The sequence below is a fragment of the Pungitius pungitius genome, chromosome 21 (genome assembly GCF_949316345.1).
Source record: "Pungitius pungitius chromosome 21, fPunPun2.1, whole genome shotgun sequence".
Taxonomy (NCBI): domain Eukaryota; kingdom Metazoa; phylum Chordata; class Actinopteri; order Perciformes; family Gasterosteidae; genus Pungitius; species Pungitius pungitius.
Window position 1 is genome coordinate 9,957,186 of NC_084920.1, and position 11,841 is coordinate 9,969,026.

Here is an 11,841-nt window from a genome sequence, read left to right on the forward strand (position 1 = left end):
ACAAAACCACATGCCTCTCTTCTGTTTCTGCTATCAGCTTTCACGTCCACAAGGAGAGGAGGTCCTATTTTCTTCTTGAGAAAGTGACACTTTCACTGGCATACATGGCATGCAGTATTATGCAGTATGCCAAATAAGTTTGCTGCCTAATGTTTGGGTTTTCCATGTTATAAATCTCAGCTAACACTAAACATTTGCTAGCAGTACTCCCACCTTGAAAAGCTGTCATGAGATCTAATTGCTGCTACTCATTAGAAATCAATTTGCTATCTCACCTGAGTCAGTTTGTCCCAGACATTATGTAGTACAAGTAAAAATACATGCTGCCACCAGACACAAGCCTTCTTTACGGAATACACCTTTAATCTTGAGTGGGGAAGGATACATTTAGCACAAATAAATGGACCAATACAAGAATGTTCAAAGTGTTACAGTGGGGTGCTGTGTGCTCACGATGCCATGCCTATTTTTCTTTTTATATTTTACCTCAAACTGAATAATGCCACTACTAAATGGCATTTTTCTTATTAATATAAATCGTAATAACAGAAGCAGCAGTAATTTGCCACTGAATTGTGTTGATCAGTTTGCCTTTTTGAGTAAACTGTTGGTAATGGTAATCGATGGGACTGAGTCTGAGTAATGAATGAATTTGCATGATTTTGAAAATAAAACTTTATTCATGAACTTGTGAGAAGGAGAAATTTCTTAATTCAACATTGTTGACTTATTGCATGCTTTGTTGTTATTTTATATAGAATATAAAGGCTACAGAGAAAAATACACTCATTCTCGCCATCTTTGAAAATGTCAACAAATACCCTAATACATGTGCACAGGGCAGATCTCTGGTATATACATTTTTTTTAATGTTTTAATTTGATATAATTGGTCAAACTAGTCTGTCGGTCTTTCCAAATGCTGGCAAAATAATGCATCTTCATTTTCCAATGTTAAGGGTTTTCATGTGAAATGGGAGTTGGGTTCTATGTCAACGCAGCTGCTTGTTGTTTAATATTGAAAACATTTTCTATTTAGAGGTATATATTATATATCTGTAATAGTCATATAATGTCAATGAGCCCCCATTCATACAAGTTTTACAAAAGGTTCCGATGAAATTCTAAGAAAATTTTAAACAATTTAAAACAAGATCCTGGTAAAGTTAAAAGTAATTGATTAGGCATCTTAGCCAGTAAGATAATTTCTAAGGTTTCTAAGCTTGTGGTCAATCTTATTAGAGATTTGCTCATATCTACCACACACCCAATAACCTAACAACGTCATATTTGGCTTGGAAATGCATCCTTAATCACCAATATGGACCAATGTTGTTAATTCAGATGGGTTAGTAATAAATATAATGAAAGCGGAGGTATTTAACACATTTTATTCTATTAAATAGATTAAAGGAACAGTGTAACATTTTCTATCAGACTTCAGGGGAGAAATGTTATACAAAATTCCAAACTGTGTTATAGTTTTGACTGGCGGTGACTCAGTGGAGAGAAGCGTCGTCCTTCAATCTGGACACTTTTTTGATCACTTACTATACATCTATTTTCATATTGTATGAAGTACTTTTTCAACCAGTAGCTGGTTCGGAAAGGAACCCAAAAGCAGACCAAACAATAGTGACAAAAAAGTATTTATTAAAGAATAAGGTGAGGAGTGAGGAGGTTACCTGGTCGAGACCCGAGAGTGGTGGTGAGACGATACCAAGTGCAGTGAGACCATGTTGTAGGGGGGGTTTACTAGAGGTGGTAATCAAAAGTGACATAACTACCTGGCAGGGACTGGATGTCAGGTCCTCCTCTTTATCTTGTAGCCGATTATGATCTGGATGAGAGTTTGTGACAGTACCTACCCCCGACGATTGCCCCCGGGCGGAGCACTTGAGGCCCTGGGTCGATGATGGTAGAATTCCATAATCAGCCCTACGTCCAGGGGAATCCAGCACCTCTCCTCAGGTCCATAGCCATCTCAGTCTACAAGGAACTGGAACCCCCGACTCCGTACTGTGTACGGGGAGGTATCAATGGACTCAGGAAAAACGGTTTCAGGCAGGAAATTTGAAAGGCTTCAACTAGACCACCGCAGGGTTGATGACCCGGTCCTCAACAAACGGCCTGATGTACCAGGTTCTTAGTGGAAAGCCATACCTTGTAACCAACAGAATAGGCTGGTGCCGGAGTGCGGCGAAAGGTTGGCGTCTGATTGGCACTCTCTGCCTGGCCATTAGTCTGAGGGTGGAACCTCAAGGCAAGACTGACTCTTCAACTCTACACAAGACAGTCCTGAGCACAATCATGTCTGGCGGGGCACAGGCCCCCTCCTCCTTAGCGAATACTCAAGGAAGGGCGTCTAGCAGAGGTGTGGACTCGAGTCATGTGACTTGGACTCGAGTCAGACTCGAGTCATGAATTTGATGACTTAAGACTCGACTCGACAAAACGTACAAAGACTTGCAACTCGACTTGGACTTTAACATCGATGACTCGTGACTTCACTTGGACTCGAGCCTTTTGACTCGAGAAGACTTGCTACTTCCCATGAAAACTGGGGGAAAACATTTTCACACCGCCGCGCCGCTCTGTTTATCTGCATCTGTCAAAAAAATGTGTGCCACCTGTATGCAGAGAGCGCGCGCTGCCTGCACGACATCCAATCACTGCAGTCCCACCTGGTTCTGATTCAACAGCATCTAAACACGCACATTGCAAGACAACCAATGAAGCGCAACAACGCGCCAGTTGGAAAAATGATACCGAAGATAGTTTCGTTTGGCTATAAAAATTACGAGGTAGTCGACAAAAAACGAGTTGCTATTTGCAAAACATGCGGGTCGAAGATTACAGACGGAGCTGCCACAACGTCCAACTTTGTTCGACACCTGAAGTTGCACAAAGAAAGGCAAGTTTTGAACGAATGCTGAGCACCTTATCGAATGTACCGTAACTCACGAGCATTTTACCGTATCAACGAGACAGCTCGTTCATGCTTACAAAAATCGGGATTTTTGAACCCGGATTCAGACTCCGATGGAAATCCTCGCCAACATTATGTCAACGTCCGTTTTAAAGTACTATAACACAGTCACAGTCGATCCACCATTACCCTTCCCTTTGTAGTCTAGGTCTGTGAGGCAGCGCACCATCACCCAGGGTTCCCCGTCCCCACTTTGCTTTAAAGCATATGACTTCGGTTTCTTGAGGGAAGGGCTTTTGAAGCAGTGAAAATATTCTTAATATTGCATAAACGGAAATGTATTATCGTAGTGTACAATAGACAATGAATATTATCAGTTAACATTGATATGAGTAAAGAGTAGTTTCAAATAAAACATGTGGTTATAAGGGATTTTCTGTATTAAGAGGACTTGAAATGACTCGAAACTAAAATGGTAAGACTTTGGACTCGACTTGAGACTTGTTGGCTTTGACTTTTGACTCGACTTGGGACTTGCCTCATCTTTGACTCAACTTGACTCGGGACTCGAGGGCGACGACTTGAGACTTACTTGTGACTTGCATAACAATGACTTTGTCCCACCTCTGGCGTCTAGCTGACCATTCTGGGAGCCAGACCTGTAGGTAAAAACCGGAAAACCAGAATGGACCAAAAAACAGGGTCCACCTGGCTTGGCGGAAGTTCAGACGCTTGTCCAGACCAGCGGTCAGTGGAGCAGCCTCCAGCTGTAGTTGCGTATAAATTGCCTGTAAAAAGCCTCTGCAGATCCTTCCTAGTGCCTGGTCCCGGCCACTCTAAGACTGCACCCACCTTGGTTGGATCCATCTTTACCTGCCCCTCTGCAATGATGTACCCCAGGAAGGCCATGGTAGATGAGTGAAATTCACACTTCTCCGCTTTCACATATTGATAATCCCCAGGAAAAATGGTTTATAGAACTATGTGGTATCCTTGATAACTATGATCTGACTCTGCATGTAACAGGACCCGCCCACTACAGGGAGCACACTCTTACCTCTCTCACCTAATCATCACCAAAGGGCTAAACATTCAGGTTGTTGTGACTGACGATGCACTCGCTGACAATGCTTTCTTTGAGAGTGCAATCTCTCAAAAATGGTCACTGAAAGCACCAGTGAACAATTCATACAGAAGTTTTCCTCCTCACCAGTCCTCTCCTCCTGACCTGCTGTTTTTTAAGTAAAATAGTTAAGCCTTTTTCCAACAGCTTAACTACTTCTTGGCCATTAATAGTGGCTTAGATGCCTTCCAGTCAGGTTTTCAACATCACCACAGTATTGAATCGGGCTTCTTTAGCTTTTCAACGAGATACACTTAAAGACAGACAACTGCCGAATTTCAGTATTACTCGATCTTAGCGCAGCATTTGACAGGGTCGACCATGACATACTATTGGATAGACTTATGGTCTGGGTGGGACTCTGGTATAGCACTTAACTGGTTTGAATCCTACTTGAAAGACAGGGAATACTTTGTGTCTGTAGCTAATTTACACATCAGAGCTGAAGAAATTGACATATGGTGTTCCCCAAGGTTCAATACTGGGACCCCTTCTGTTCAACATCCTTATGCTTCCATTATTCCAGATTACGGAAATCAACAAAGTGTGTTATCATAGTTATGCCGATGACCAACAATTTATATAACTATATCAACAGGGGACTACAGTCCAATGCGGGTGCTGGGTAAATGCATTGAGAAAAACAAAAACTGGATGTCCAAAAACTTTCTTTGGGATTTGAACCTCAACCTGAAAAGACATATAAGACAGTTACAAAATCAGACTACTCTCATATGAAGAATATGTTGTTGAAATGTGCTGGACAAATAAAATTGCCTTACTTTTGCCTTGCCCAGGTAGGGATGCTTGAAGTGTAATGAAGCCAAAGGTGATGTTGTGTAATTGGGGGTGAGGTAAAATATATAAAGAAGTTCATAAATGCTTGTATGGATCCAGCAGAATGCTTCGGATTACAAAAATAATTTTTTTGGGCTCCCCTTGCACCCATAGGTCAGTATACCATTGCTGACCCAATTTCTCTGCTGAGCTGCTGAGCTGTTGGAAGCAGTTTAAGAAAGAGGAGAGGAGTAGGAGTTTGAGTGGGCGCTACTTCTGTGTGGTTGTAGTGCATACCGATTTCCCCCCAAAAAAAGGTGTGTCTGAAGGGGGTGGGGGATCAGTCCCACAAGCCTTAGCTGGACTCTGCCTTTTTTAAGTATGTATTTAGACCTTTGTAACTCATCCAGTACAAACGTCGGCCACGCACTTCCCCGTAACTTTATAGCTTGTTATATTTTCTGTATTGTATGTGTGTGTGTCTGTTGGTGTGTGTGTGTGTGTGTGTGTGTGGGGGGGGGGGGGGGCGGGGGGGCAAGCAGAGAGGTCTTTTTAGAGCCCATTCAGCTAAACCCATAATATTAAACTTCTTAAACTCTACTGCTGGAAGTGTTTTATCCCAAAAGAAAGGCTAGTAGAAGTCACGCTACAGCTCTTGCAGAAACCCAAAACTGAACAGCAAAGGTACTCTTAATCAGGTGTGCTAAACAATGAATAGACACTGAAAGAAGAATCTCTATCATGAATAAGATTTATGAGATTAGATGGATAGATAGACAGCCCCAAGGGCCCACGTGACATCAAATCTTAAAATTGCTTCTGTCATTTAACCAGATCTGAGAGGTTCTACTGCAGACGTGAGCAAAGGGGTTTTTAAAGGCGGAGCTTGAGGTTCCAGTCATACACCAACTGAACAGCCAAAACAGGAAAAAGCATGCTGCATGAGCAGAGCTGAGCTTCCCAGCTCGGATATCATATTGGATACTGGGAACCAGAGTGTACTGGTAAGTGGATTTCATTACAGTAACTCACTATTCAGCTTTTGCTTACTTTAATTCTTAAATATAATAAACGCAGCAGGTCGCTCATGGTTTTATAGTCAAACAGACAGAAAAGAAGTACACGAAATGCATTAACCTCCTAAAATCTTGATTTAAATCTTTTTTATTTTTTTCATTTTCTGAATTACCACTGAAACATTCTATGATAGTATTAAATCTATGTTGTAAAGTAGTACAGTTCCAACAAATTTGATATATTTAAATAGTCATATTTTATGAAGGTGCATCAAGCAAAATAAATAAAGTCTGATTTCAGTAAATAATGTGTATACATTCAGAATGATTATGTATACGCTACCTATGGTTTATCACTTGTTAAGTGCAGAAAAGAACCAATGCTCCTCTAATTATACAACCAATAGCCTTCTAGAGGGGGGTACCTTCTGCAGTCCACTCAGTGGTTTGATTAAATAGTTATAAACTGTGATTTTTTTAGGCCATACTATATTGAGTTCATATTCCGAAAGCGCAAATTCTGGAAAAACCTTCTAGTTTGAAGAGGAGCTTTGCTATAGCACCATGTTGCGTGTTTGTCTCAGCTTGTTATGGGCTGTTTTTTGCGAAGTACTTGAGACTTTAATTTCATTCTCAGTGGAAATTAAAACATTTGAAAGAGGCTGGATAATAATTTTTAAGTGTGCAAGGATTGATATAAATAGCTATATTTTCACTTTATGTTTAGTTACATTTTATTTGTATTCTTGTTCAAACCCAAACTGTATAACATTCACATCTGCTGATCACTTCTGCCTCTTAAACTAACAAGCTGAGAAACCACTAAGGTCTCATCAGTTAGCTCCTGCTAGCTAGATACCACCAATATCAAAGTTACTTACCATTAACAAGCTGCTTTGTGAATAAACAATGCACTGAGACTGACGTAAATATGGCTGAAAGCAAACTAGCTGATGGGCTAACTAGTTACGCAGGGTTGTGGGTTTGATTCAAACTCAACATTTGAGCCACTTTTAAGTAGAGCAGTGGTCTTCTATATTGTTTGATAAGTGTTTGTTTCAGCAAACCTTTCCTTCTCCAACATCACCCAGCAAAAGATGCGGATTGAAGACATTTGCTGAGGAGATATGATGGTTCTGGCTTTAATTAGTACAGCCTGTATTAGTAATGTCATTTATTCTTTACAGGCTATGCTAATCTATGCCAGAATCAGCAATGCAATGGAGCAAAGGATTGCACTCGCAACAAAGAGCATGTTTGTCTCATTTTCATCATGAAATTAAGTGGCTAAAACTACAAAGCCCCGGTGCTTCATTAATTTAAGCAGGAAATATTCATCTTTAAATGAAAAATCTTCAGAGTTCAATGCCATTACCTGTTTCTCTATACATGTCTGTGTTGACGTTCAAAAGAAAATATCTAATGAACACTGCTATCATTGGTGAGTGAATAGAAAATGTAACAAATAAAATGTCAGCTGGAGGCAGCCAAAACATATGCGGGGAGACTAAGGAGACGTTACTGTGGACAGTGGGACTCAATACAAGCATACAAGCAGAAGCCTCTACTGGATAATGCTCACATAAGTTAAAGAAATTAGGACATGAATGAACTGATTCAAATGTGAAATGTGCAACAAGTTTAAGATAGTATTTACTGTTAAATTGAACAGGTCTAAAATTCCCAAATGCAGGTGAAAACGTTTTAAGGGTAATTTCTGTCTAGTTGAATAAGAATCACTTTTGGCGTGTTTGCTGGTTAGGTGAGGTTCATTTGGGCCGGTTATAAAGCTGCTAAACCAAACTCACCTCCCGACTAAACCATGGGCTTTATTCATCTGTGGACAATTTTTAATCTGCTGAACATATTGCCCTCTTTTCTTTATTTGGCAATTGTTTAGTTGTAACAATTCATAAGACAATCACTTTCAGTAAAAGCTATTTAGGGAACTCTTATTCATTAAACATTATTTTTTTGTAAAAAGCAGCTAACAGTTTGCTTTAATATTCTTCCTGGCCATTTTCAGACTATATATTGGGCCATTTGGCAAACATGGGCATCTTGCTTCATCATTGACCTTCAGGCTTTAGTACCATAACGGCTATAATGTTATGGATGTTGTATTACCACTCATTGAATCTAGCGGTAATTCTGTTTTTTTTCTGTGCTCAAACAAAACTTAAACTTAATTCATTAAACTTCATCTTTGAAATTAATAACATGCCTCAAATATTAAGGAAAAATCTTAAATAATTACATTAACCTACAAAATTTACCTTATTTCTTTTAATCCCTTTTCTTTTTGTCTTCTTCGAGATGTCCATTGGTCATCATGAACCTGACCTCCAGCTCTGATTCCATCCACTTGCTCACCAACAGGTCATCTGGTATGAGAGACCAGCCTGATACCACCGTCATAGCCGAGCCTGCTGTCTGCACAAGACTACAGAACTTAGTATCTCTACAACAATCAAGTCCTTTTGATATTTGGGATTTTCCTGCAAATTTGAACTGATACTTTTAAAGTGACCATACAATCAATAAACTCAAACAATGGTTTAGAAAACTAAATAGTATAATAAAAATTGATCCCAAATTATTCTAAAAAGCTCTCTCTCATTTAAGCAGTTTTGCTGGGATTTGTGCCTGAGAAAGCTTTTCAGATCTGATTATTGGGGTCAGTAATCATGGACTCTCCAGATCTCAGATGAAACGTAAATGATGTTTCTCCCCATGTTCAGGTGGTTCGTACAATGAGTTGGCCATATTATCTGACAGTGTTGGAGGATGGAAGCAGCATAATGTCACTCATATCTCAAGGCACGGAGGGAATTTCACAGATTCACCAGTTAACGGGACATTAATCCTGCCAGCAGAGGATTTTGACCCATTGGGTGGACATACTGTCTTGCAGGTAACAGGCAGCTAATCTACTTTTATTTTTTAAACATCATTAGTTCTTAGTTAATTGCTTTGGTGACACTGCAATATTGGATAAATCATCAAAGAACACTGATGGATATATACAAAAAATGTTTAGAAATATACAGATATACCGATAAAGGATAAGGGATAACTCATATGGGTTAATATTGCATATCTAGACAACTGAATGGACACAAGATGTGTACGCTGGTGGTAGGGATCACTCCCGGAAGGAGCAGCTTTTTATGTGTAAGTTCCATGTTTTCAGTAGTGAGGAATTTAACTGTATTCTTCACATGAGTGCTCCAAGGAATTTATTGCTGATTTGAACCCTTCGGTTATAGTTTACTGGTGTTCCAGGTGAAACTTTGCATTTATGAAAAAGTGAGATTTGTCAAAATTAATTATTGACAAGAATTCTCATATAAGTGCATCCACATGGTTCTCCTTGAGTGTGCTCTGACAGTTTGTCATAAAAACATTGCAGGTTGATCTAAACAGTTGATCTAAACCTTAGGAGAAAGCTTAAAATAATTTTGCTGCAGAATTTTTCTGATTGTTCAGGGCATTGAAAGTATGATTTGATACAGTAAAGTAGAACTAAAGCAGTAGTTGTTGATGACCTCATTAACAGAAGAGTCAGTCTATTTAAAAAACACTACTGGTGTTATGCAGCATTTGAGATCATTTTAGTTTTTGTGGTGCCATAGAATTTTTGGCTTTAAGAAACACTGATCTGTTTTAAGGATAGTTCATAGCATCGATGGTGTTGATACTCTAAAATGTAACACTTTCCCTCCTTTGTACTTTGTCTCTCCTTATGTCTTCATTGTCAGGTCATCGTAATTGTCTTCCTCACTGGATCACTTTCTCTTGTCACGGTTGTTGGCAATATCCTTGTGTTGGTGTCCTTCAAGATCAATAAGGCCCTGAAGACAGTGAACAACTACTACCTGCTTAGCCTAGCATTTGCTGACCTTACCATTGGCACGCTGTCAATGAACCTATACACCACTTACATCATCATGGACCAATGGGCTCTGGGACCAGTGGTGTGTGACTTATGGCTTGCAATAGACTATGTGGCCAGTAACGCTTCGGTCATGAACTTGCTTGTCATCAGCTTTGACAGGTAACAAAAAATAATTTATTATATATTTGTTTGATTAACTTACCTAATATGAAACTCACAGCTCCATCGTGTGTGTAGAATGGCTTTTTAAAATAAAACAGCATACCAGTAGGTGGTGGCATCTTCCTAAACGATAACATTGTATTAAGAGATTATTTTACAAAGACCACAGAAATTTGTTTTGTATTGTTTATAACGTGAATAGGAGCCACAATGATGTAGGATGTATTGCCTGACATATAGGATTGTAATCCTTGTACATCTCATACTGACACCAAAGGGTGCTCAGTGAGTTGGAAGATAAGGGGCACAAAGTTGAAGTTGGACAATTTAGGTGATTCAGGTGATTGATATACACAGTTGCCTAATATTTCTCTGTGTTGTCTTAGGTATTTCTCTGTTACCAGACCTTTGACATACCGGGCCAAGCGTACAACTAAGCGAGCTATGACCATGATTGGATTAGCTTGGTCAGTATCTTTTATTCTTTGGGCCCCAGCCATCCTTTTCTGGCAGTACATCGTGGGTGAGAGGACAGTCCAGCCCAATGAGTGCTACATCCAGTTCCTGTCCGAGCCCATCATTACATTCTCCACTGCTGTTGCTGCATTCTACTTGCCTGTGACTATCATGTCATTCTTGTTTTGGAAGATTTATCAGGAGACAGAGAAACGGGTTAAAGATATGCAAGGTCTCAAGGCCTCTGGGTCAGGCAACAGCCAAAGCCAGGCTCAGAATCAAGGGAGTGGTAAAGGAAGAGTTGGTGGAGAAGGTGCGTCCAACAGCCAGAAGGATTCTTCAGCCATAAGCTCTCAAAGCTGCAGCAGCTATGACCTAAATGAGCTAGCTTCAGACAAGGACAGCAAGAAAAATGCCAGCATACCTGGAGGAACAGGAAGCAAGGCGAGGTGTGCGGCATCCTGCTTTCGGTTTTCATTACTTCTGTCAGGTCGCAATGCATCAAAGAGGTCCGTCAACAGCACAATAGCTATTGTTGGGGAAACTGAGCAGAGCAGCTGTGACAGTCTTAACAACAATCAAGATGGAGCCCAGTCAGGTTCAGAGGACGAAAGTGACGGTGCAGACCCAACAAGGCCGCGAACAGGTTGGACATAAACAATGAGACCACTTAGTCTATGCAACTATATATATATAAAAAAAAAAATTCACATACATGGTTAATTGATCTTTCTGTTTATCTTTCTATCTGTCTAGATGCAAAGAAATCTCGAAGAGTGAAAAACAAAGATAAACAGTCGTCGAAAAAAAGTCAAAAGGGGTTACAATCAAACCCGGCCAACTCATCACCCGCCGACCAATCTACTGCAGCCATCACTATCAAAGATGCAACTATGGCTAAGCGCTTTGCTTCTAAGGCCAAGACAGAGGTTAACAAGCGCAAGAATGAAAAAAAGGCAAATGAGAAGAAAGCAGCTCGGACACTCAGTGCCATCCTCTTCGTCTTCATCACAACATGGCTACCATATAATATCATGGTTTTGGTCAACACTTTCTGTCAGGACTGTATTCCAGAGACTCTTTGGGCGCTGGGTTACTGGCTATGTTATGTCAACAGCACGATCAACCCCATCTGCTATGCCCTTTGCAACAAGACCTTCCGAACCACTTTCAGGGATATTCTTATGTGCCAGTGGAATCAAAAGAAAAACCAGCCTAACTTTCCTCAGAGGAAGGCTGTGGCTTTTAAGAAAAAAGACCCAATTTAGAATACATTTGAACATGGTTGATTGCCATTTGTTTCCTGGTTGTCTTTCCTGATCCATATTCTGATTTGGAATTCAGCATACAAGTCTAAAAAGATGCTTAACAGAATTTTGCGAAACAAAACGTATTCTATAGGAAGTCTTGCAAAACAAGTAGTGGCGCTGCATACTACTGGAACAACATTTCATGGCCCAGGACATTTTTTATAAATTGGT

General features: G+C 40.1%; 1 protein-coding gene across 1 annotated transcript; it reads left to right on the forward strand.

The window, feature by feature from the left end:
- The first annotated feature begins 8,176 nt into the window (after nucleotides 1–8,176).
- Nucleotides 8,177–11,628, forward strand: chrm3b (cholinergic receptor, muscarinic 3b). Its single transcript, XM_062560238.1, has 6 exons — nucleotides 8,177–8,231; nucleotides 8,586–8,758; nucleotides 9,606–9,901; nucleotides 10,291–10,646; nucleotides 10,704–11,006; nucleotides 11,117–11,628. The coding sequence occupies exons 1-6, from the start codon at nucleotides 8,177–8,179 to the stop codon at nucleotides 11,626–11,628; spliced, it is 1,695 nt and encodes a 564-aa protein (XP_062416222.1).
- Nucleotides 11,629–11,841: the final 213 nt, after the last annotated feature.